We start from the raw sequence: 27739 nt of genomic DNA, 5'->3' as shown, positions 1-27739 counted from the left end.
AATATTTCTTGCAAGCAAACCTCTTGGGAAGCTGAAGAGGTGAGAAGTTGTTTGTGTTGCTAATTAGACTCGAGGATGAACTCATGGTCCCAGGATGGCTATGATTTGTTCGCTAACCTCTTTGGAGAATGAGTAATTTTCTCAGCAGAGGATGTCACCTGGTCTAGGAAGCTCAGCTGTAATAATCTACTGAAAATGGAGTTTTAATTTTCTTTTGAAAGGATAATTTAATGGTGTCCAGCTGGAAAAAAAATACATTAAGAGGGCAAGAATGAAATACAGTACTAATTAATGGCACTGGGGGCTGGCCAGTTATTTTTGTTCATTTGAAGAACCAGGCACCATGGGATAGATTTCAGTCTAGTGTCCAGAGCCACATTATTCTAGCAGTCTATATTGGTTGTTTTTGCAAGGGGGATATGAATATTCCTATTTTTCTAGTGTGTGTGTGTGTGTGTGTGTGTGTGTGTGTGTGTGTCCTAAACAGTTCTTCTAAGCATGCACAGAAATGCAAATACTGTAGTAAGAGTTGGTGTACCATAGTGGCGAAGAGATTAAGCTATGAATCGGGACTTCCCCAGTATGAATTTCAACTTTACCATGAACTCACCAGTTTGGCCTTAGCAAGCCACATCTCCTCAGCCTTGTCTCCCCATACTTACTTACCTTACAGGTTATTGTAAAAATAATAAACAAGCTCTTTGAAAATTATGAATGAATGAATCTTTATTTCCATCACAGACCAGAGAAAGGAAGAAAGACTAAATAATACTAACATAATATGAATCTAATACTAATCAAGTAGTTTAAGTATAACACAGTTAAAATATAACAAATATTCCAGTCAACTTATCATCTTCTGTCCAACCATCCCTGCTGTAAAATAAAACTTTGCTAAACTTAAAGACAACATATCATTCATATCAGATAAGAGATAACTTACATAAAACTTATCAGAACTCCCTGGATAATCTTTTTCAAAAGGCAGCAAATAACTACAAATACCATTAGAAAAATTGCAGTATAAAAATGAGCTGTTGTTTCAATACTTCCTGTGTTACACGGACATAGAGGCTCTGCATATGGAACCTTCTTAAATCTTCCCTTAAGCACAGCTGTACACAATGAATCTAAATGGGCTAACAAAAAATCTTTATGATATTTCAGGGCAGTAATCTGATGAAGGTACCTGGCAGGCTTGATGTTAAAAATTTGAGTGCCCAGCACCACAGACTTGGTCACATGGCTTAATTCTATTAACCGCTCTATGTCATCCACTTGCTGTTTAATCATTAATCTAGCCCTTTCGTAGCCTATTGATACAAGAAAGTCTAAGGAGAAGCCATAATAGCCATAACGATATTGTTTCCTTCCGAATGAACATTTCCAGCAAGATGGAAATTTATCTAATAACACCAAAGAAGCTAGGCCAGTAGGATGGAATTTTAACTTTAACCACAACTGAAAAATACTAAGCCACTGACTCACTTCTATTTTTGTGACACTCACTTCCAAGCAGAGTCCTGCATTTGTGACATAACATGGTGTCTGCAATAAGCTCCTCATGAACACTGACAGTTGCGCTTCAAGATTTGCAAGATTTGTATATGGACCAACTTGCCGCCCATACAGAAGCTGTGTACGGGACTTGGCTAGATATAATTTAACGTCAGCAGGAACAAATTGAGTACCCTTGGATCGATAGAACAGCCCTTGTAGACCTGTTGGCATTTTGAAGAACATGATTTAAATGTTCTGACTGATGCTTGCACAACTACATCAAGATATTTGAAGCAGGTAAGCTGCTCCATCCTATGATTTTTCAACAGCCATTTTCTTATTTTAGATATTTCCCCAAATGCCATTATTTTAGTTTTATTGTAATTTATTTCTAATGCCTACTGATCCCAATCGATGTCTGGGAAAGCAGAACAGCATCGTCTACATAAAGCAGAATTGGTAAATACCTAGTATCAGCTAGTTTTGGCAGATGGTATCTCAAATCCTTCAAATGGGAAACAAGAGAATTAATATAAAAATTAAATAGTATCAGCGCCAGAATACAGCCTTGTCTGACTCCTTTCTTGATTGAAATTTATTTCATAAGATGTCCTAACGAACTACACCGTACCTTCAAAGAGGAATCTTCATACATCATCATCATCATCAATTTTATTACAGCTATTGGCCAGCAGAAATAGAAAAAACAAGCATATCCAATACAACAATACTAAAACACAATGAAACAAAATACAGTCATTCATTAAAAAATTAGTTTTAAAAGCATAAACATGGTGGATACCCAGTCTAGTCGAGTTTCTAATCTGCAAGAACTGAAGTCTCTGGATTCCGATATTCGCATTCCACAGAAGCACTGACTGGTTTTATCCCTAAGAATTCGCTGTTAGTTCCTAAACCTATCAGTTCAAGGGGACTGTCAGATGAAGTAGATGGGATTGGATTAATAGTGGGATCATTCCTGAAGGATGGCTTGTGGACCAATGTTTCCAAACTAACATCTCTTGAGGCTATACTATTAGAAAACAAGAATCAAAGGAAGAAGATCCCTCCAGAGGAAAGTGCAAGCAATATTATTCCATCTATCTCTCCAGAGGAAAGTGTAAGCAATATTATTCCATCTATTCATTCACAGGAGAATGATAAGTCCAATTCCTCCCGCTTGAAGGATCAACCGAGTAGCTTGGCTACTGCTGACCTACATCATTTGAGACAGACTAAAATCACAAACTTTCTTTGGAAACGATTTCAGGAAGTTCTGTTAATATAGCCAATTCCCTCTCACAGCAATGACAGTTCCAGTTGGTCTTGGCCAAACTGATGCATTTGAACTCAACATCTGGGGATGTACTGCTAGAAGGGAGTGTGGGAGACTCTTTAGAGGTGGAACCCTCGGTAGTACAGCCTACAGAGGGAAATGGTGTGGGTTCCTCACTCTTGGAGTCTTCGACCAATCAGCTCTTTCCTGCTTGCTCAAAGACTTGTTATCTGAGCAGTGAACATTCAACTTGGAAAATTCTTGGCTGGAATATTGCCGGGTGGAATGAGAAGAGTAATGATGCAGAGTTTATTACTTTTATCCAACTGTGGGACATTTTAGTGTTTCAGGAGACGTGGACAAAAGAAGAGATCAATATCAGTGGCTATACCATTTATTCACTGAAAGCCCACTCAGACACTAATAGGGGAAGGCTGAAGGCTGGCTTAGTATGTTGTATATCGCTAGCCTTGAATGTAGAATCCACCCAACCAGCTGACCTTCCCCCTTATGCCATGGCAATTCTGATCAAAGCTAGGAGTGGAGACTTGTTACTGATCAATGTTTATTTGCCTCCTGGTCAATCAATTAATTCCACTATTATTATTTGGGAACAGCTGGATATGCATATAACTGAAGCACTATTGAATTTTCCCCAAGCTTCTGTAATTCTTATGGGGGATTTTAACACCAGATGTGGTTTCAATGATAAAATGTTGATGGCCTTGCACTTATGGAAATTGGGTGATTGTTTAGAGGGTGCCCCACTTTCCAATCGTTATTTTAAAGATAAATTCATCAACCCATCAGGAGCCCGACTGCTTTATCTAACTAAGATACATGAGCTGACCATTTTAAATGGTACTATATCCCCGGATATTCCTGGGGAATTTATGTTTCTTTCCTCGCGGGGAAACAGTGTTGTGGATTATGCTATGGCTTCTAAATCCATTCTTCCTTATGATAGCTATTCTTTCTGGAGAATGGTTTCAGCAACAGGCCGGGTTTCCATGCCTTGCAGAATTCCAGCTAGCTGATGGGAAACCCATTTCTTTGCGGTCTATAATGATGCACCGCCTAGCCAGGTCTTTGTTCCACTTTTGATTGAGGAGTTGCCCCATTGGCCTCCAGTTACTCCTGAAGAAATAATGGACCTAGTTAGTTGTCTTAAAAAATCTTCATACACTTTATAGATCAATAGAAAAAGACAACGCTCAATTGTGGAGTCCCGCAGCTTACGCCATAATTTCCCCCTGGAGATTGAGTCAAAAGCACTCTTAAAGTCCACAAAAGCAGCATACAACCTATTTGCTTCCATGGAATACTTTTCAACCAAATGCTACAGTACTAGGACTTGATCTATAGTTGAATGGCCAGCCCTAAACCCAGCCTGTTCATCTGCCCAAATATCTTCTGAATCAATCTGAATTAATTCTGAATCGATTCTTATACAAATGCCTAGCATAGATCTTACTCACCACACTTAAGTAGCCTTATGAGGCAGTAATTGGCAGGACTGTCTCACTTTCCTTTCTTATACAGGGGAACTATTATCACAGTTCCCCAAACTTTTGGCACTTTGTCAGTGAAATCAGCTGCTGTAAAAAGAGAGGCCAACACAGGCGCCCACCAGTGCAAATGATCTCTAATTATCTTAACTGTTATAAAATCATTCCCATGAGCTTTGCCTGTTTTAAACTGCTGCACCAGGGAAACTACTTCTGATGTTGTTTACATGGCCATTTTGGTAAGGTATGATGGTATGGAATCTTTGTCTAACTCAAGAATAAATTCCTCAACCTGTTCTGCAGCATACAAATTACGAAAATGACCCTCTCACATTTTAGGTGGAATATGACAAACTGGGGTAGACAACCATAGGATGGTTGCATTTTAATAAGTCGCCAGAAAACCGAAGAATTTTTAGGCATGCTGCAGCAATCAATCGCTGCCATGACACTTTTAAGGCATTTTTCTTTTGGGATTTTAACACCAATTTGTATTCCCTTTCCTGGTTTAAAAGGTCTTGAAGAGGATAGGAACATGGGAAGCTGCCTTGTATCAAGTCACACCATTGATCCACCTTGCTCAGTATTGTCTACACAGACTGGCAGCGGCTTCTTCAAGGTTGGAGGCAGGAGTCTCTCTCATCCCTATCTTGAAGATGCCAGGGAGGGAACTTGGAACCTCTTGCATGCAAGTTGCAGGTGCTCTTCCCTGAGCGGCCCCATCCCCTAAAGAGAATATTTTACAGTGCTCACACATGTCTGCCATTCAAATGCAAACCAGGGCAGACCTTGCTTAGCAAAGTAGCAAAGAAGACAACTCAGGCTTGCTACCACAAGACCAACTCTCCTCCCTTCTCTATAAGTTTGATAAAGCCTAATAAGTTCCTTCTTTGCATTATCAACAACAAATATTTATATACTGCTTTTTAACAAAAGTGTCCAAAGCAGTCTACACAGAGAAATAACAAATGAACAAGTAAGATGGATCTCTGTCCCCCAAAGGGCTCACAATCTAAAAAGAAACATAAGATAGACACCACCAGCATCAGTCACTGGATAGGGCCAGTTGCTCTCCCCCTGCTAAATAAAGAGAATCACCATGTTTAAAAGGTGCCTTTTTGCCTAGTTAGCAGGGACTGCCTAGTTAGAATGCATTATAGCATTCCTGATCAAACCATTCTTTAGACAAATGGGCTACAGTTATTACTTTCCTTGTACTAAGTGATGTCAAAACTGGCCTTAAGACCCGAATTACATTTTAATAATGATCTAAAGTACAATTTCTCATATCATTTGCCAATACTGCAATATGCACATTTTTCAACAAATCTGACTTGAGGGCTGAGGTAACCTGACCCCTTACCCTCTCAGACCACCATACCTGAGTGGGTTGAATTTCAGCCACAACATTTACATTTTCAGCTAATTCAAAAATAGGTGCCTTTCAAATGGACTAAGCTACAATAGCCCAGAAGAATGACCACTATCAGGGCAATAAGCAACTTTAAAATGGTCCAAATAAGCTATTATTATTATTATTATTATTATTATTATTATTATTATTATTATTATTATTAAGCAAAGTTGTAAAGTAAAGTTGTGCCATAGAGTCAGTGTCAACTCCTGACAACCACAGAGCCATGTGGTTTTCTGTGGTAGAATACAGGAGGGGTTTACCATTGCCATCTCCCCCGCAGTATGAGATTATGCCTTTCAGCATAAGAACATAAGAACAGCCCTGCCGGCTGTGTGAAACAGGATGCTGGACTAGATGGGCCGTGGCCTGAGGCCACGGCCCATCTAGTCCAGCATCCTGTTTCACACAGTGGCCCACCAGATGCCACTGGAAAACTATAGCAGGAGTTGAGGGCATGCTCTCAAACACACACACACACACACACGATTTTGTACCCTTCCCCGCCCCAGCCACCAAGTGGGGTTGCTGCTGCCTTCCGTCCTCGCCCCCTCCCAGGCTCCCAGCTCTGGTCTCTATCTGGGCTTCTGGCAGGGAGTTGCTGCTGCCGCCGCATCCTGTCCTCCGCCCTCCCCTCCTCCTCTTGCTGCTCCATCACAGATCTCGCAAGATCTGCAGCTGGAACTGAGGCGGGGGAGGGAGAAAGAGTTGGTGGCATGGTGGCAACCTGTCCATGGAGACGGGGAAAGCTCAGCAATGCTTCCTGGTCAGGGAGGTGGGGAAATGGGGTGGTGGGGTGTCGGGCAGTTGAGCAGCAGTGGTGAGAACAGCAGAGATTGTGCGCCTGGCCACCACAAACTACTGCATGGGAGCCTGGAAGTAGGTGCGCATGCACGTGCACACCTTATTGGGAACAGTGGTGGAAAACCTAAGGGGTTAGGTAGTAGAGTTAGATCCAAAAGGTATCTGTTCACGAGTGGCCAATATCTAGTGGCAACAAGGCTGGCTGCACAGATCGGGCCAGACAAAAGGACTGATCTGGAGGCTGAAAGCTTTCTTGACACACAGAGCAGGACACTGCTGAGTGTAAGGGCAGGTGCCAAAGCTAGCGTCCAAGATGTGGGGTACTGAAATCCAAATACAGCACACAGCATGTCCAGAGGAGCACACTGGCTCAAGAAACCAGGCCCAAATCATGTCCTGAGGGAACATTCCAATTGCTCTTCTTTCTTGGGTGAGGCAGTTCCAGAGAATCCCAAAAGATCCCATTGTTTGTGTCTGTTGTGCAGACACAAACAATGCTTGAATGGTATTCACAACACAACACAATGCTTGAATGGGTCAATGCAAATGGAGTGATTGGACGTGCAAACATGGTAACTCTTTTGGTCAGAAACACCTAGTAAACTAATCAGTGTTTTAATGGGTACACCTCTGAGTTTCCATTGTCCACTTTAGCCTTCTTTTGATAAGGAGGAAGTATGCATCATCACGGAGCCTCATCTGACTTCCCTGCTTAGGTAATCAGTGTTCACCATATTTGAGGATACATCTATGGAGGGGAGGTGAACCAAAGGAGGGTTGATCATGCAGAGAGAACTTGAACAGAGAGTTAACTTTTGCGAGTTAACTTCGGGAGTCTACTTAGGTATCCCAAGCATGGGGAAGGTATGAGGCTAGTTCCCTTTCAATTTGGCTTTGGCAGCTGCTAAATCTGGGGTTACTGTCCCACTGCCTAAGTGATCGTTCCCCAATATGCCAACAACAAATGGATAACTCATGATACTGTGAGGCTCCAGGGCATGTCAAAAGTGAGACCCATATACCTACAGTCTCAAACATAAGCAGAGAGGCTTCTGGGAGCCTGCAGAAAAGCAGTGCTAGCAACAAGTAATACCCTTGTTCTAAACTGTGAGAAATGCTAAGGAAGCCCAGTGTAGCAAGTGGATGAGCACTATTGCCATACTTAGGTTTACTCATAAAATTGTGCTACATGAGGGTCCCAAGTTGACTGCAATCTGGAAATGTGGTACATTGTATCTCAAGTGAGTGTAGTTACTTTAAATGAATGACTTCAGTTCTTAAGGATTTAAAAATATGAGGGCATTTCAATTTTTTAACATAAGAGAAACTCTTTTTGACTATGTTGCAAGCTTTGAAAAAGAGTGTCCATTTTCTATAACCAACAAATACTAACCCACTGAGATCAAAGGTGTGGAATGAACAGCTGACACTGACTGTCATACAGAGCAAGGATGCAACCGTGCAGCAAAAGAACAGCCTAACAGAATTTTCTGACTAACTGCATCAATACAAGGGGAAGCAGCAAGTTGTGATGCCCTCTTCTTCTCCAGAAAGCCCTCTTTACCAACCCAAAATATGTTCCTGAGAGCTGAGCAACCCTCGGGGACATATATTTGAGGGTGGTGCTTCCTGGAGAAGGGAAGGGTGTCAAATACGGATGTTTCCCCAGTTCAATGTTACAGTTAGTTGGGAAGTTCTGTTATGCTGCTCTCCAACTGTACTGGTGCAAATTTCCATCAGAGTGGAGTTCCCCTGGGACACAGCACCATCAATGGAGTCTACATGCACACACAGCAGCATGATCATGTCTTCTACCACCCACATGACATTGAGTAGTATGTGAGCGACTGTTTAAAGCATCTTCACTAACTAGCATGTGTTATTGGATTGCTGAACAATTGAAGATACACCTCTTCAGCCAGGCTTTTGGTTGAATTGTACTGATGTTTTGTTTTAATTTGAATTTTATGTGTTTTATTTTGTTTTTAATTTTTTTTGTTTTTATTTTTGTAAACTGCCTTGAGACTGCTGTAATAGGTGGTATATATGTATTTAATCAATCAATCAATTAATGGCCCATACACTCTTAAGTATTAGGGTGATCGTGATATTGAAAAATCCATCATGAGGAACCTTGGGTGGGTAAAAATGGAGTTTGGGGTATTTAAAAGAGGGGGATACCAGCTACCACTGATTTTAATTATGCAGACATTCTCTGATTTGAAAAAGGAGCTTTTATTCTTTAAATGGAAATGTCACAAATAGAAAACAAACATGTTTTGTTTCCTTTTGTTGAAAAATATGTCTGCAAGGAAAATCAGTGCTCCAGACGGGGTAGTGCAACCACTGGCTTGGCTCTTGCTGTGATCCTGTTTCTGGGTAAGGCAACTGGTCCATCCGCTCTACTCTGTTGCATGCCAGAGCTCTGGCATTCTAGAAATTAGCCATTCTTCCAGCTAATTCTGTCTGGTTACAGCTGGCGGCTCCATGCTCTCTTCTCCTTGCTTCTCACAGATCTGCATTAGCAATTCTGGTTACACTGGCACAGGGGTTGTCCCCTAATTTGTCTCTTCATCCAATATCCTTGCAGTTCTGATACTAAAGGGGTTACACTGGCACAATATGTGTATTGTGAGAGACAGGGTGGGTGGGTTCACACAACTGCTTTTAAAGGTTGGAGATGCATCAAAAAGTGGTCTTTTTTAAATAAGTGAAGTGGCCTTGGGGAAGGACTCCAGAATGGTAAAACCCCAATAACAGAAAGTGCAAAACAAAAAACCAGTTTTTCTGAATGCAAGGGTGCAAGAGAACAGAACTTCCCAACTAGTGGCACCTGTGCAGGAGGGAAGCGGCAACCATTTGCAACCTTCCCCAGGAAGCCTTGTGAGACACCCAGAAATATATGAGGGCTGTGCAACCTTCAGGGACATATTTTCAGGTGGCATGGAGGACCTCCGGGGGGAGGGGAGGGTGTCAAAACTGGCTGCTCACCCCCAGCGCCAGTGCAGTTAGTTGGGAAGTTCTGTTAGTTTTGCCCTCTTGCAGCACCACTTTGTCCTTGCTCTGTTTGTCAGGCAGTGTCTTTCAGTCTTGCCGGATATGAATGATTTTACCATATAAATACTTAGAGTTGAAAGGGCAACTTTCACAAGGCAATGAGACTATTCACATGAGCAGGCAAAACCAGGCTAAGAGAGCCCAGCCCAGTTTTGCACACTCATGTGAACCTCCAGGATCAGGCTCAATCTTGGTGGCTACGTAGTGGCAAATCCCCCAAAGTAGCCTCCCACTAAAAGGAGGTTAAGGGAGCGAGTGCTCCCTTGACCTCTTTTTAAAAAAATGTGTGTCTGCCCCGGCTGCTTGCAGCCACAGTGGGCACACTCGGGGGGCAGGGTGTCCCAGTAATGCATTGCACACTTGTGCAGTGCATTATTGGGGCCACATGGTGGTGCTTCCCTGCACCCGACCCCCGGAGCCAGCGGCAGGAACTCGTGCTCGTTTGGGCGGGTGATCTGCCCACCCAAGGAAGAGTTAACTATTGTCTGTGGAGAGGGTAAGTAAGTAAAATCCACTCTCCCCAAAGACTGCCTGGAGCTCTTCTCACTGTTCGTGAGAAGAGCTCCAGTGTGTGAGTGCACAGAACCTAATTTCTAAAGCCAGAATAATACATATGGCTGTACAAAGTCTTTACTCTCTACATGGCATGGAAGTTAAGATGAGCACCTTAACTTGCAATTTCCATCTTTTTTAGAGTATGTGTGAAAATTTAAAGCATTTTAACCTTCATCTTAAACCAAAGGTTTTTAAACTGCTGATATATTTTACGTCTGGCACAAAATTCATCCAACAGCGTCTGCTCACCTATACTTTCTATCTGTTTTTTAAAAGCTACAAAAAACACAGTAACCTTTTCCCCCCCAGCTGGCATGGCAGCTTCAGATGCAGCTCAAGACTTGGATCTCTATTAACTGTAAGACAAACGACTGACCTTAACACAATGAATGCAGAAAAGAAAAGTGGGGTTGTTTAAACCTCTGCTTAGTAAATTCTTACAGTAGAAACCACTCACAGATTTAGTGTGTGTGTGTGTGTGTGTGTGTGTTTGTGTGTTTTCTCAGAAAAGAAAGGCAGCACTGGTCCATAACTATGGAATCATATTCTTAACTAACTGCACAAATAATGTTTCCATCCCTTTAAAAAAAAATCTGCATTGTGCACATATGTATTTGATCATTGACAAATGATTTCTAACTTTGCCATCTGAAAAAAGGGTGGGTTTTTTGTTTTGTTTTTTGTTTTGTATTTTTCAATAACTATCTAATTCAAGTTTTGTTCATTGTAAAACCAGGAATGGCTTTTCCTTAAGTCTGAACATGAGTAACATTACCATTACCATCTTCCTTCCATGGCTACGGCTGCAGCGTAGAATCTCACACATTCTGTTTCTTGACTTCAACTTACAGTATCACAATTTTATACTGACATCAGATTTTGGTCACATTTTAAAGTCCACAGATATCTTGTACTCCTGCAGCTTCAGATGATCAGTCATGACACCAATCAGCTTTTTGGGAAGCTGGATTTTGTCCACCTCCCTGTTGGTTCCAAGGTCACCAAGTGGCTGAACCCAAGTCTCTCTAATTCAAGTCCAAATACTGAAAGTTTTAAAATGTTTTTATGCGTTCATTTATATCCTAGTACACTCAACTAGGATATAAATGTAGTCTTGTGATATTGTACACGGCTCCCATGAATACCTTTTATGAAACCATCTGAAAAGCTGCATTCTCTTTAACAGCATATGTGTGTAGGTCATAAAAGGACTCTATAGAGTCCTTTTATTAATGTGAACTGCCTGAAGCAAAAAAGATAAATATTAGATTTATTAACTAATGAAATAATGTAGTTCAAATTTTATTATTCATTTGAGTAGAATATCAAGTCTTCATTAAACTTGAATGATCCTCTGAATGAAAGGTATGGATTGGGCACATTCTGGGTCTGATTCTGATTCTGTCTTGGGAATCTGAGTCAGAGTCATACATGTAGATGCACTTTACCTGGGGTAAAATTAAGCTCTAAAGGTTTGTCCTTTCCACAATGATGCACCAAATACAGCAGTGGTTATAGCTCCGCAAATAAATTAAAAAAGGACAGTTGGTGATCGTCTATTTATTTATTTGCCCAACTCTTCCCATCCAGTGGAAATGCCCAAACCAGCTTACACAATTTATAAGAAACTAGCTGAACTCGCACAGAGGATCTGTGCGGTAGTACACTGAGCCTGTGGCATCCCCCCCTCCTCCCACAACTCACTCCCCCCCACAACTTGCTCTCTGTCTGTCTCCCCCCACAACTGTCTCCCCCACAACCCTCTCGCTCGCATCCTCTGCCCCCACAACCCTCTCGCTTGCATGCTCTGCCTCCCACAACCCACTCGCTCATGCGCTCTGCCCCCCACAACCCTCTCGCTCACACGCTCTGCCCCCACAATCCTCTCGCTCTCGCTCTCTGCCCCCCACAACCCCCTCACTCGCTCTCTCCCCCAGCTCATCCCTCATCCTTGGCCCACTGGTGGCTGCTTTCCTTCAGTCCACCGGTGGCCACTCCCCCTCAGCCCACCGGCCGGCCCAGCAGCAGCCGCTTCTCCTCGGGCCTCCGGCCAACCTGGCAACAGCCGCCTCTTCAACCCGTGCCCTTTTCTCAGGCCACTGGCCAGCCCGGCAACAACCACCTCCTCAACCCAGGCCCGCCGCCGCTGCCTCCCACCACTTGCCTCCTCCCTCCTGAGGCTGGTGGGGCTATGCCTGCCGGCCAGGCTTCTCCTAAGGCCGGTGGGGCTTCTCCCCCACTCCCTGCCAGGCTGCTTCCCCCCACCACCAGGCTGCTCTCCCCCCACCGCCACCGTGCCTCCTCCTAAGCCTGCCGGCAGCCTCCTCCAGGAAGTGGGGCTTTGCCTGCCACCCGGCTCCCTCCCTCCCTCCCTCCCTGCCTGCCAGCCAGCCAGCCAGTCAGCCATTTTTGGACGGCTGTGCTGCCACCACATCCCCTCCTAAGCCCATTGTCTGTCCCAGTGCTGAGCAGCAGCTCCGCCCCCGCCTTTTCATTGGTCGTGGCTGCAGTGGGGGCGGGGCCTGCCAAACATCCCCACGCATCCCCATGTAGTTCTCTCCTCAGTCAGCTGTAAGAGAATTAAATATATAGATCATAAATATGGCATTAAAACTGTCAATCATAATTAATCATTAATAGGAGCTAAAACAAAAATTAACCAAAGAACAATTTTTTTAAAATCTTGTTGGAAGTAAAAGGTTTTTAACTGCTGATTATACACCAATCAAGTTTCGTGGCAAAGCTTTCAACAGGGTAAAAAAAGACCCATGAAAAAGGCCCTCCTATATGTCACTACAAATCATCCTTTAGAAAGCAAACCTATATGCGGAAGAACCGCACCAGATGTCCTTGGGGGATTGGTAGATTCATACAGAGAAAGGTGGTATGGATCAAGCCACACCAGAATGAACCATGTAGGAATATGCATGAGCCAGTTCAGTGCCTCCTCTGGGAAGCGCTGAACCATCTCGGGGCTAGCATTTGAACTGGTTTGGTGGGGTGGGGAGCGATTCCCTTCAAAGCAGGTAAGCAGCTCCTTACCTGCTTATCTGCCACCTCACCGCTTTTCTGGCTGTGGTGCCCGCCCTCCAAAAGGCAGTGCATGGCTGCAGCGCTGTTCTCTGCAGACTCCATGTCACATCAGCATGCAAATTCACACATTATGTTAAACGCAGGTACAACAGTACACTTCCTATCTGAACCATGCATTTGAGGAGTCTGTACCCAGGTTAACTTTTAACATGAATACAGGTGCAATCAGTCACACAAACACATGTACAAGTGTACAGATATTGGTACACTTGTATAGCATAATGTCTGAATAGGGCTAGAAAGTCCATTGCTGAGGCAAGATCTGAATGGGAGACTCCCTGAGTCAGAGTCCACACTCTTAGGCACTAGTGTAGTGCTTAAGTGTAGTGTTGGGCAGTGGCATTACATTAGTACAGCTCTGCTTGACCCATCATTCATACAGCATTACCCAGTGCAGGAGGGCTTCATCTTCGTCCTGAGGCCAGCCAAATCTGAATGCATCATGAGTTATACAACTGCTGATAACTGGCATGTTTAACTTAATGGCATCAGCACAATTCATATATCCTTTCATGTAGATGGTGTCTGACAAACTGCAGGCCCTGACAAACTGCAGGCCTTCAGTTATTTGGAATCGTACCTTAAAAAGTAAAATAACAAAAGTAAAATAATAACAAAGCTGGTTCAGAATGCCGTAGCCAGGTTGGTCTCTGGGTCATCTTGGAGAGACCATATCACTCCTGTATTGAAAGACCTACATTGGCTGTTGATAAGTTGCCGATAAGTTTCAAAATACAAGGTGCTGGTTATAACCTATAAAGCCCTAAACAGCTTGGACCCTGGGTATTTAACAGAATGTCTTCTTCATCATGAACCCCACCACCCATTGAGATCATCAGGAGAGGTCCGTCTGCAGTTGTCACCAGCTCGTCTGGTGGCTACTCGGGGACGGGCCTTCTCCACTGCTGCCCCAAAGCTTTCGAACATGCTCCCTGCTGAAATAAGAGCCTCCCCATCTCTGACAAATATTTAAAAAATCTTTAAAGACACATCTGTTCACCCAGGCTTTTAATTAAATACCGTTTTAACATTGTTTTAAAATTTTAAATTGTTGTAATGTTTTAACTTTTTGCTGTCATTTATTTTAACCCATGTTTTAATTTCTCTGTTGTCGTTTATTTGTTTTAACTAATGTTTTAACTTTTCTGTTAACATTTTCTGTTGTAAACCGCCCAGAGACGTAACTTTGGGGCAGTATAAAAATATGTTAAAAAATAAAATAAAATAAAATAAAATGTCTTATTTCAGTCATAGGGACTTAGGAAGCTCCCCTTTACCAAGTCAGACACTGGTCCATCTAGCTCAGTATTGTCTGTGTTGACCAGCAGTGGGTCTCCAACATGTCAGGCAGGAGTCCTTCCCAGCCCTACCTGGAGATGCCAGAGATTGATCTTGGGACCTTCTGCATGCGAAGCAGATAATCTACTACTGAGCTGTGGCCCCCTCCCCTAAGGGGAATGTCTTACAGCTAACAATGCCCACGTGTAGTCAGGTGTCCAAATGCAAATCAAGGTGAACTCTGCTTAGCAAAAGAGTATGGAATGGAATGGAATCTTTAGTTTGGTCATTGTCCAGACAATACTACAACACAACAGATAAGTAGTAACCTCCAGCAATCATGATTCTGCCAGTACTTTCTTACAAAACACTATTTACAATATAACAATATATAATACAGTCAACACTCATGATTTTACCAATTGCTTCCTTACACCTCTTGCAATGTGGCAAAATTTTGCCACCTTGGTGGAAAAATTAATATCATTAATATTAATATATTAACATTAACATTAATATCATTGCCAGACAAAAAGAAAGACACATAAAACGCCAGTGGCCTACCTGGGAATCTAGACAAAATAGGTGACAAAAGTGCTACCCGGATATCTCTATAAAATAAACAGTGAGGCAACATGTGATCAATTGTCTCAACCACTCCTGTCTGACATGGGCATATCCTTTGAGCAAAAGGAATACTGAGATAGCGACCCTCTAAGAGAGCTGAGGGCAGTGCATTCAAGCTGCCAAGGCAAATGCCATTCTTGATTTGGCAGGATTGAACAAGCTCATGTAAACATTTAGCTGGTCTATGAGGGTGAGTTGCATTACCTAAGAAAGATAAATGTCTGACTTGGGCCCTGTCATCCTGAGTCACTATGTCCCAAATCCGCTGCCAAATTATCTCCTTGGCTTTTAAGTTCCCAGAGAGAACCACCTGGGGATACTTAGTCCATACTTAGCAAAAGGGACAATTCATGCTCACTACCACAAGACCAGCTCTCCACCCCTAAGCTCTAAGCCAGTAGAATTAAAGAGAAAACAGGAATCAGAAATACACATTTAAAAAATGAAAACTGCATGACACACCTACCTCTAAGCAGCGGATTTCATTTAAGCACACCCTCATGTGGTGAAGACTGGTACTTTCCACATGAGCTAAAATACTGAATTAACTTTTGACATTGTAAACCATTGTCGACCATTGTAACCATAGCTCTCACATCTTGCTAATTTTTTTTAAAAACCAAACAAACTGGATACTTCCTTAGAGTCTTTTTACCTTGCCATTTTAGACAGTTGCACTTGGGCCACTCTTCACACTTTCTTTTGCCTTTTTATATTTGTATTTATATTTTCAATGCAAGGTGCAGCAGGCTGTCAAGGCACAAGAAAACTGGGAAGCAAAAGGATGGGGCAGGCAAAAAGGTTGGTTATGTGTGGTGGGGGGGATCCCTTACAGGGCCTAGGGAGATGCGGATTTTTGTGAGAAGCAGCTGGAAGGATGGAATTTCACTTCTGGGTTCAAAATAACTTTCCAGGCCTTGGGTTCCACCTCTCTAGTCATTATTTATTTATTTATTTATTTATTTATTATTTACACACAGTCTACCAGATGTTATTGACTGGATTTGGTGCTTTAATTATCGGGCCCTTCCCAAGGGTCTAGGATAACCAAAGAAAAATTAAAGATAGTGTCGTAGTATTCGTGCTGAGTAGTGTGGCCTCCTGTAGCTGATGTGTTGTCATTTTATTGATGCCCAACGTCTCAAGATGGTGTTCATGTTCTTTTGGTACTGCACAAAGGGCACCAACAACTATTGGCGCCACTACTGTTTTCTTTTTCCAGAGCTGCTCAATTTCAATCTGAAGGTCCTTGTATTTAGTTATTTTCTCCAGTTGTTTTTCACCAACTCGGCTATCCCCTGGGATTGCAATATCAGTTATCAGAACCCGATTATTCTCGATGACTGTCAGACTTTTCTATAGCCAACTTGTCTATCCCCTGGGACTGCAATATCAATTATCAGAACCCGATTCTTCTCAATGACTGCTAGATCTGGCATATTGTGCGCTAAATGCCTATCAGTGCCCCACCACTGGGCACAGCCTTGATGAGGTAGAGGGGCTTGCAAGCTTCAAGGATGCAGAGGGCTATGCTGGAGGGTCACCCAAACCAGACAACCTCTGCTGAGAAGTCAGACTAAATGTGCCTAATCCCATAACCAGGGTCTTCACCTGGGTCAACAAGGACCGCGTCGAGTGCTAGAGTACCTGGGCACTTGTCGAAAAATAGGTTACAGGACTCAGGATCTTCAGCTGAGCAACCAGGGCTGGAGACTACAGCTACTGGAAAAACAAACTCAACATCAAAAGTATACAGTTGCAGAAAATTGAGAAATTATTATTTGTTACTTTAAATATTTAATAATAATAATAATAATAATAATAATAATAATAATAATAATAATAATACTCTCTTAGTGGTCTTTACTTTCCTTACTTGACTTAAAGAATTAAAAATATCTGGATTTTGCCCAGATTTGACCAGACATATCTGATATGTTGGCATAGGCTTGTGTTCTTCTCAGGCCCTGCCATTCGGAATTATTGTTTGCCATCTTTTATCTTGTTCACAGGGGACAAGGGGACACCAGGAAACACTGGCAAAAATCATCTGTGGCACACAGAAGGAGAACAGCGAAAGTTGTTGGTACATTTCAGCATGCCTCATTAAAAACAACTCTAGGCATTACAAAGTGTGTGTTATCAATATGCATATGTGAGGTCTCTGAGGCAGAGCTGCCTGTAAGGTATATTTTCAGCAGGACAACGTTTTCCCATGTGAGGCAGGGAACAACAGTGAATCATGTGTGTGGGAGGGAAAGCGCTTCAGGCTATGTACAGTATTTATTCCCTTTTGTGTCTTGCTTCCCTGCTCCTTCCCCTCCTCTTCCCCCTCCCTTTTACTAATGGCTTCTGCAATTACTGGAAACAGGGCTTTGCTTGCTGGCAGGAAATGGTGGCTCTCTCACAGTCAGATTGTTTCAAGGGATTTGTGTCTCTGCGAAATGAAAAGATTGCTTATTGCTCTCCAGTGAAGAGCCTTGCTGAGAATCCCAGACTGAACCGAGTCAGGCTAGGTGTTAGTCAAGTGTTGCTCAGGTAAAAAGCAGGGGGAAGGTGTGGTGGTACACATATACATTCAGAGTTTTAATTGAGAAGGGGTAGGCTAGGGTGCGTGCATCGACATATCTGAACAGTCCAACAGGAGATTTCAAAACTAGGTCAAGAGAAGCTGCTCTCTACTAGATGGAGAGAAAGCAGGAAAAGAAAGAGTGACTCTCCCTCGTGCACTTGCTAGAACTGGCAACAACAGCTGAATAACCCGAATTTTGATCTTTTGCTTTATTTTGTAGATTATGAAAGGAGAGCGTCATCTCAAAATGTCTGCAGAAACCAATTTATTATGAATAATTACTGTGCATTGTAAAGCACACAATGCAATGAGATTCCTGCCTGCAACCTTGGAGAAGCTGCTGCCAGTCTGTGAAGACAATACTGAGCTAGATAGACCAATGGTCTGACTCAGTATATGGCAGTTTCCGATGTTCCTATGTTCCTAATTTGCTTTACAGTACTTATCTCCTTTATCTTCACAGCCATCCTACAAGGTGTTTGACTGAAAGATGGTGATATGCCCAAGGCCAATACAGCAAAGCTCACAACCAAGGAGGGATCTGAACCTGAGCCATCTACATCCAAATGCCTACTGCTCTACCAAATATCTGTAAGAGAGAGAATTATGAGGACTGAGTGCTTTAGTAGGAAAGTTGGCCAAATCTCTTGTGATTGAGAGTAAAAGTATTGACACAAGAAGGAGTATTACCCCGTTCTGTTGTACAATGTCACAGTGCAAAAGCAACCTGCCTAGCAAGCAGGAGGCTCTTGGTTCGAATCTCCACTGGTGTGTTTCCCAGAATATGGTAAACTCCTATATCGGGCAGCAGCGATATAGGAAGGTGCTGAAAGGCATCATCTCATACTGCGTGGGAGATGGCAATGGTAAACCCCTCCTGTATTCTACCAAAGAAAACCACAGGGCTCTGTGGTCACAGGGAGTTGACACCGACTCGACAGCACAACTTTACCTGTAGTAGAATAGTAAATATTAATTCACCTCTTATGAAATGTTCAACTTCTAAAACTTAGTTTTGGTAACATATTTAGACATTGGTCCAGGGAAGTTATATATTATACAGTTTATTATACAGAATATATTTAAATGCTTTTTCATTAGAAAATGGCAGGGGGGGGGATGCATGCATCTAAAGGCATGATGCTACTTTTCAATTCTCTTAAAACATTTAATTTGACATAGTGATATACTGCAATCTCCATTTTTGGGCTTCGTTAATCAAAGATTAACCAGCCAAAGGAGGAATAAATTTAAGCATGACAAGTCACTTAAACCATCTGGATGCAGTTTTCTCCTCTGAGTAAATGGAGTTAATTGGCAGTTGCTATGTAGGGGAGAACCTGTACAGTAATAAAATATAATTAGGAAAGTATTTGGAACATGAACATACTCAGTTCTACCAGATTTAACATTGAGATGGGCACAGGATACTACCCCATGTTGCATTTGGTGAATGAATTAAGTGTATCTTGTTTAAAATGGTGCCTGTGGGTGTCAGATTTAAATATTCTTTTGGTGACACAGTTCTTATCTCTCCATAATGGTGCTAAAGACTAGAGGTGTGTACGGGTTGGCCAACTCACTGGAGTCCCATTTACAAGTATATCCCCAAACCGGTTCCGGCCAGTTCTTTTAGAACTGGGGCTGGTCCAGTTTGAACTCAGATCAGCCAAACGGGGCTGGTTCTATTCAAACTGCAGTTCGAATCGAGCCGGTTCTCACATCCCTACTAAAGACATTTTCCTATACAATGTTAGATAGTTCACATTATCCATGAGAGAAGAAAAACAGAGTGACTAAATTGTCCATGTTCAGGTCTGTGTTAGGGAGCAAAGATGGCACCTGAAGCCTATACTGCCTATCTTCCCTCTTTCAAACAGTGGGAGGCAGTAGGTGAGGTGGCGGAGACAGCAAGGGGCATAATACAACCTTGCTGGTGCCTCAGGAATCTGCTCCTCAAGGCAGCTGCCTCGCATCGCCTCAGTGAAGGGCCACCCCTGTAAGAGTGAATGATCCTGCACTTGCTGCTTGATTTACAGCATCCCATGAATCCCATTTTTTAATATTGTGATTTGGATTGCGTACACCGCCTACAGATATATCTATCAGGTGGTAGATAAATATGATTAATTAAAAAATAAAAATAAATAAATCCCCATCTCGGAAATCAAGTCAGTAGATAAGATAAAAGTTGTCTCTCCAGAAATTCTCAGGGTGATATATTCTGCCATTGCTTGGTTCAGAGAGATGGTGATAGACAATACAAAAGGTGCAGATCAGAGAATATTGAAATAATATTTTATTATTTGAAATATTACTGATATGTCTTATAGATTCCTCCCCCTAATCTGGTAGCACTCATTAACAAGACATTGGCAGGAACTATAGCAAAGAAACTATGGGGCGATTCTCATGATTGCCGAGAGCAGGTGGGTGGGGAAGGCTCCAAAGAGCTTACCTTCCCCACAGATCGAAGGATCGGTGGTTGGAGTGTGCTCCACGCTCCCACACGTGCAGCCGAGGCCGGAACATTTTGTTCAGCCCCCGGAGATCCCACAATGCACCGTGCGTGTGCACGGTTAATTGTGGGGATCCCCCCAGTGATGGGTGGGGAGCAGCCAGCACAGCCCAAGCAGTCAGAGCTGGCACAAGATGCAGGAAACGGAGTAAGGGAGCACTCGCTCCCTTAACCTCATTTAAGAGGCTGGCTCCCTAGGCGGGTCTGCTGCTGAGGCGCTGCTGGGAGCCACTCGGTTCCCACGGGTTCTCATGGGCAGCCAAGTCTGGGCTCGGCTGCCCTAGTCCGGACTTAGCTGCCCATAAGAACAGCCTCTATAAGTAGTTAAGTAGTTCATGAACTATAGAACACAATAGGAAGTGGTAGAGCGCTTAAAGGAGTGTAACAGTAGCACACATTTTTCAGAATTTGCAAAATCATTTTTAAAAATCTTGTTACTTGTACAAAGAAAAGAATGTAACCCCCTGTGGTCATTTATGTGCTTGCCTTAGTCCTCCTTTGAGAACCTGTCAGAGTTCCAGGGAAACCTTCATCAAGAAATGTTAGTTTTTTCTAAGTCTGGATAGGGTTTGCCAGCCAATAAGAATCAACAGTCTCTGAAATAAAATGGTTAGTTCTGTCATAAACTTTTTATGCATCTACCATAACTAGCCTCTGGTAAAATATTCTCTGAAGGACTCTGATGCGTGCTGTTACATTTTGGAACAAACCAATGATAATGCTTTCTGGTTGACAATTTGCATTAGCTAGCTCCTATAATGCAACTTTAGGGTAGCATTTTTAAATTTCAAATTTCATAAATTTCAAAATTAAATTCAAAAATTTGAACTCAAATTTTAATTTTTAAATTAAGTAACGCATGATGAACTTCTGGATTTTTTTCCTAACAATTATATTTTCTGTGGAACAAAGTGTTAGCAATACATCAGGCTGGGTTGCCATTAGGCATGAACCTGGGGGCCCAGGTCTTTGTGCTCACTCTCCTAGAGGGAGCCCTGATCTTCACCAAGGGAAAAGAGGGTCCCTGTTATATTTCTGGAATGGCTTGGTCTAGAGTCCTGAAATCTGGCACATGTAGAACAGGTTATCAGGACTCTGTGTATTGGTTTTGAAGCAGATCAGTCAATGTGCTGATATTTAGTTATTTTTTAATTTTTAAAAAACTTCCCAAAAGTCCTATAAGTGGCTGGTTTCATGACAGAAAATTTAAAAAAACTTCTGAATTGAAGCCCCCCACCCCACTGACCATCATACCACCCCCCCTGTGAAGGAATCTGCCCTTTGCCTTCGTAAAGAAGTACTATATGCCCCCTCCTTTGCCTGATTCTTTATATTGCCAGAATGGCTGGGCTTAGAATTCTGAAATTGGGCACACATGTAGTCAAAGATGGCAGGACTCTGTGTATTGTTACTTCAAGGAATCTGGTTAATCCTGTTGTTTTTAATTAATTTCTCCCTACTGCAGGAAAGCTGCCAGAAACAGCTGTCTCTATCCATAGAGTACTTCACCACTATTGAAATTGGAACTGTTACATCTGAATAAACAAGCTTTTTTAAACTAATGTACTATGCTCAAGTTGTTTGTGATCCAAAACATCTGCATGAGAACTGTGAAACAAGGGATATGTGTTGTCGTTTTAATTCTTTCGCCCCAGCACCGCACTATATGTCCAAGTTGGTTTTGTGTTTGAACTGCAAAGCTAGTCCTCCCCCACCCCCCATATATGCATTCTGGCCCAAACCTGTGGGTTTGTGGTGATTGATAGATAGATAGATAGATAGATAGATAGATAGATAGATAGATAGATAGATAGACAGATACAGGTGAAACTCAGAAAATTAGAATATCGTGCAAAAGTCCATTAATTTCAGTAATGCAAATTAAAAGGTGAAACTGATATATGAGACAGACGCATTACATGCAAAGCGAGATACGTCAAGCCTTAATTTGTTATAATTGTGATGATCATGGCGTACAGCTCATGAAAACCCCAAATCCACAATCTCAGAAAATTAGAATATTACATGGAACCAAGAAGACAAGGATTGAAGAATAGAACAATATCGGACCTCTGAAAAGTATAAGCATGCATATGTATTCAGTACTTGGTTTGGGCCCCTTTTGCAGCAATTACTGCCTCAATGCGGCGTGGCATGGATGCTATCAGCCTGTGGCACTGATGAGGTATTATGGAAGACCAGGCTGCTTCATTAGCGGCCTTCAGCAATTCTGCATTGTTTGGTCTCATGTCTCTCATCCTTCTCTTGGCAATGCCCCATAGATTCTCTATGGGGTCAGGTCAGGCGAGTTTGCTGGCCAATCAAGCACAGTACACTGTATACTTTTCAGAGGTCCGATATTGTTCTATTCTTCAATCCTTGTCTTATTGGTTCCATGTAATATTCTAATTTTCTGAGATTGTGGATTTGGGATTTTCATGAGCTGTACGCCATGATCATCACAATTATAACAAATTAAGGCTTGACTTATCTCACTTTGCATGTAATGCGTCTGTCTCATATATCAGTTTCACCTTTTAATTTGCATTACTGAAATTAATGGACTTTTGCACGATATTCTAATTTTCTGAGTTTCACCTGTACAGATACAGATACAGATACAGATATGGAGGGGGGGCATATGCCCATTAAGTCCAGGGTCCAAAATTACCTATACATGGCATCAGGGGCTCTCTGTCCCAATATGTTCATACAAAATGGCTTCCATACCCCAGGACAAGTGGTGTGAGCATTACCCTTATCATGAAGAAGCCCTAGAGCTATGTCAGTGATGTGAAAATGTTCTGTAATAAACTGCTCGTCTTCTATTTCATACAAATAATATTAGCGCTTTTCGTTTTGAACTGTTTCCTGTGACCAAGTTGCTTATTATGAGAATGAGACAAGCTGACCTCCCCCAGGGTCTCCCCACTTTAATTTAGGCCATGAAAAACTAATCAAAACATATATCCCTGCAACTTGCTTGTTGTTTTTAACCCTGCTGTGACTATGAATTTGAAGAAGTCCAATTCTACTCATGACCCTAGAATAGCTCAAATAAGATCAGGATAAAGATATCACTAACATCAATATATATTTCTGTGACCTTTAAGATACTCAAGGGAAATTAGATATTGATTTCTTTGAGAATGGGTGTGAAGATGGCTGAAGGGGCTTGCAATGGAAGATGGGAGATGTTTGCTCTTTGTCATCAGTCCAAATACCTGTCTGATGGTCAGAAGTGAATGACAAAAATCAGTGAGTGAATGTTGTTTTGTTAAGCCGTCATATGAGAAATGTAATCCTTAGCTTGGTCTTGTTACTGAACATACAAAATTGGAAAAAAACATATGCTTTGTGTATACACAGCAGGAAACTGGGTTCACCAACTGGCTATTTCTACTATACAGTCCCCAGCCCTTATTACATACAGAACAACAACTTTTCAAAACAGAAATGCCTGTTTCAATGACATTCTGTTGAAAACCTGACCTAAATTGTTAGATTAATTAATGAAGAGTTTTTCTTCTTTGCTAATTAAATAGAAGCTGCATTGCAGACATAGATTTTCTAAAACTCCAATAAGGTTTGTGGTGTGTGGTGGGTTTTTTTGGGGGGGGGGGGAACCAAATCTCTCAATCAGTACATTTCAGGTATATAACTTCACTTTACAAGTACTATCTGTACTGCTTTCTGATCATGCTAATCACATGTGTTGTTTGAAGATCTTGTTTTCTATGCATAATATTGATTTTTCTCCCTAGGTAAACTGCTTTGAGAACTTTTTGGTGAAAAGTAGCATATAAATAATAGTAGGCAGTAACATATTTTGATTGGAAATTTCATTTTAAAAATATATCTTGAATTGACTGCATGGTTTCTTTGCTTGCTGCATTTTATTTTGTTCATGTATGTGGTGCCAAGGAATTCTCCGGCTTAAGACACATTCATTGCTTGAAATAGCAGGTCAGAATGCAATGTTTTTGCAGCATTTTAATAATCTTGCAGTAGATTATTATATTAGCTATGGCTTTGAAAACAGTATTAAGCCAGATAAACTCATTCTAAAGCACTTTTATTAAAAGGAGGGTTAGCTAGCATTGTTTTTCTGCTTATTAGAGCCTCCTGCTCATAAGTTTTTTAAAGACATATTAAAAACGCCCCCAAGCAAACACATATATCAGAAGAGATATTGTGCTGAGATGGCATAGATGCTATTAAACAAAAGAAAATGGTTGTTTATAAGGCAGCAAAGAACAGTTCACTTCTCTGACCAGCAGGAGGAGGAAGAGTTCATTTAATCAGATGGGTTTTTTCCTTCCCTGTACCTCGTCAACAAAGTTGCATACCCTTTTTTATCCTTGGGCAGTCCTAAATATTACACTATGACTATTTGTATGCCATAACAGGAAATTAAAGGTTGCTTTATATTTTACTTTTTCTGACACAGGAATTAAAGTATGTAAAGTGTACAATACAATCCTATTCCCTTCTTGGTGTTGCATGAGTGAGAATAAGCTTTGTTGCACTCATAGAGCTAACCAGAAGATGTGGTGCACCACTGCTAGACAATCTCCATCTGTCGTGCACTATTAAAGACCCAGGAGTTTTGTCAGAAAGAAAGATGGTAACAAATGATAGTAATTAAGAACAATAGTGAGGAGAAAAATGAGGAATATGGAAGCCAACAGAGAGAAAAGAGCAACTATAAGACATGGGTTTGCTTAAACGTCCTCTCAACATATTCTTGTCGCTTTCAGCAAAATGGAGACTTTAGCATTTGCTTTAGAGTCAGAAGGTTCAGATTCTGTTGGCCATCATTTAAAAGAAACCCCAAACACCCAAGGCTAAGTGCCTGACAGAACATCTGTGGATTCCACCTCTTCCTTCAAATTCTTCCTCAAAACCTTCCTTTTTTGAGATGCCTTTGGCACAACCTCTTAGTCTTCATACCCTACTCGAAGTCAAAGAAGTCTGTGTTACTGAAATAATTTCAATGTTTTCCTTGTTGATCTTGCCTCCACCACCACTTTCCCCTTACTCTGTTGCCTCCTCTGTGTCAAATTTTAGATTGCAAACTCCTTGGAGCAAGGACCTATCGTCTTGCATTCTGTAAAGTGCCATATACATTGATCAATACATCATTATACCAAAATAGATTGGAGCAGGGATGGTATCATGGGTCAGCGTTTACTCAGAGAGCTCTGCGGCAGCGGCTGCTCCTCCTTACTGTCGTTGCTTGCTTGCTCACCTACCCTCTGGTCAAGAGGGGATGAACAAGAAAGCAGCAATTGCAGTTGCTATCATCTGCTTACTCTTCTGGAAAGCAAGCAACCATAAATAATGACAGGGAAGAGGAAGAGGGGCCACTGAAAGAGGAGGTTGGCGGGGTTGGCATGCTGCCCAAAGGTGCCCCAAAATCTGGAGCTGGCACTGGGTTGTGTTCTTTCCATCCACAAAACTCCTTAAGGTTAGACCCTTAATCAGAAATAGCAAATGTTATGTGATCCTGAGCACCCTTATTTGATAGTAAGTCCCACTGAACTCCAAGCAGCTCTTGCTTCTGAGTAAAATGTATATGACTGGGCTGTACAACAGGCCAAGCCAGTGTCAGCAGTTTCAACATCAAGGACATTTTTTTGACGTCAGTCTGTATATCTGTATGCAGAAGAGCAAGCACAGATACAAGAACTAAGTTGGGTTTTAGGCACAGCCCTGGGCAAAGAAGGTGGTATGTAGGCTCTGCAACCAAGGGGCATTTTGCCTGAGGGACAACTTCTCTCCCAATTTCTCTTTATTTGTGACCATACAGAGTCTTGCCATTTGGCCTATCAAACAATAAATTATTAAAATAAATTAAATAATACGTTATGGATGTTAAATAATTGCTTAGTATATTCAATAATATGAGTTGTAGTGCTGTTGGTTACATAAATACTAGACTGTGCTTATACTAAATATGTTTGGGGCAGAAGTCTAGACTTACATGAGCTATATGACCACTACCTGGTAAAGGTTGGTTTCACAGCTACAACCCATCCCTGCAGGGGTGATGGACCTATTAGGATGGTCCACCCAAAAAGGCTGCTGGACCCAGAAGGTTTCCAAAAGGCCTTGGAAGGTTTTGAAGTTGGTGTGGCTGGTGATTCTGTTGATGCCCTGGTGGGAACCTGGAACAGGGAACTCACCAGGGCAGTAGACATTATTGCTCTTAAGCGTCCCTCCCAACCTGCTTCAAAAATAGCCCCTTGGTACACCAAGGAGCTGCAAAGGCTGAAGCAGCTGGGTAGGCGACCGGAACGCAAGTGGAGGAGGACTTGGCTTGAATTTGACAGAGTGCGGCATAGAACCCATTTTAAGGCTTATGTGGTAGTGGTGCATGCAGCAAAAACGGGATTTTGGTCAGCGTGCATTGCGTCTGCAGGTTCGCGTTCGGCAGAGCTATCCCAGGTTGTGGGGAGTTTAATTTCATCTTCAAATCAAATTTCATCTTCATCTTCAAATCAGTTCCCAGAAGTGTTTTGCTTTGATGCCTTTAATGAGTTCTTTGCGGACAAAATCTCCTATATTCGGGCTGACTTGGACTCCACTATTTCTGCAGGGTCTATGAAGGAGGTGTCCAGCAATCCCTCTTGCAGTATTAGGTTGTTTCCGTTTCAGTTTGTGACTCCTGAGGGTGTGGACCACTTGGTTTCTGGCTCCTTGCCCAACTTGGCTGCTTTTATATAGCAGGGAGATTGTTGGAGGTGGCCTGGTTAATATCATAAATGCATTGCTGCGGAAGGGTAGGATGCCTCCATGTTTGAAGGAGGCAATGGTCAGACTTCTTAAGAAGCCTTCCCTGGACCCCTTAGCAATGGATAGTTATAAACCAATCTTCAATCCCCCATGATTGGGTAAGGTGATTGAGAGGGTGGTGGCCAACCAGCTCCACGTGGCTTTGGAGGAAACTGATTATCTAGGTCCATTTCAAACTGGTTTTAGAGCTGGCTATGGGATTGAGACAGCCTTGGTCAGCCTGATGGATGACCTCTACTGGGGAATCGACAGAAGGAGTGTGACTCTGTTGGTTCTTTTGGATCTCTCAGCGGTGTTCAATACCATCGACCATGGTATCCTTCTGGATCTCCTGGGGGAGTTGGGGATAGGGGGCACTGCTTTGCAGTGGTTACACTCCTATCTCTCGGGTAGATTCCAGATGGTGGAGCTTGATGACAATTGTTCTTCAAAATGGGAGCGGTTATATGGAGTCCCTCAGGGTACCAGTGCTTTTTAATATCTACATGAAACCGCTGGGTGAGGAGGTTTGGTGCTGGGTGTTATCAGTATGCTGATGACACCCAAATCTACTTCTCCTTTTCACCTGCATCATCAGGAAATGGTGTTCATTCCCTAAATATTTGCCTACAGGCTAAATGCAAATGCCTACAGGCAAATGCCTGCCAGTTTCTTTTAGATTGTGAGCCCTTTGGGGACAGGGATCCATCTTGTTTATTTATTATTTTTCTGTTTAAACCACCGTGAGCCATTTTTGGAA

General features: G+C 42.3%; 1 protein-coding gene across 4 annotated transcripts in view; it reads left to right on the top strand.

Moving 5' to 3' along the window:
- The window catches only part of AQP4 (aquaporin 4), a 59442-nt gene extending 37606 nt beyond the window's left edge, over nucleotides 1–21836 (top strand). Inside the window, exons 6-8 of one of the 4 annotated variants that reach the window (XM_053247456.1) lie at nucleotides 17125–17198; nucleotides 18148–18275; nucleotides 21668–21836. In XM_053247456.1, coding sequence (XP_053103431.1) covers nucleotides 17125–17198; nucleotides 18148–18181 — 108 coding nt within the window. In that variant the 3' untranslated portion in view covers nucleotides 18182–18275; nucleotides 21668–21836. The remainder of the gene's footprint in view (nucleotides 1–17124; nucleotides 17199–18147; nucleotides 18276–21667) is intronic. The other 3 variants (XM_053247453.1, XM_053247451.1, XM_053247454.1) reach the window with 3 other exon arrangements.
- Nucleotides 21837–27739: the final 5903 nt, after the last annotated feature.

This window comes from Hemicordylus capensis, chromosome 4 (assembly GCF_027244095.1).
Source record: "Hemicordylus capensis ecotype Gifberg chromosome 4, rHemCap1.1.pri, whole genome shotgun sequence".
NCBI lineage: Eukaryota > Metazoa > Chordata > Lepidosauria > Squamata > Cordylidae > Hemicordylus > Hemicordylus capensis.
The sequence above is the reverse complement of the archived record's forward strand: the minus strand, read 5'-3'. Positions and strand labels throughout refer to the sequence as shown.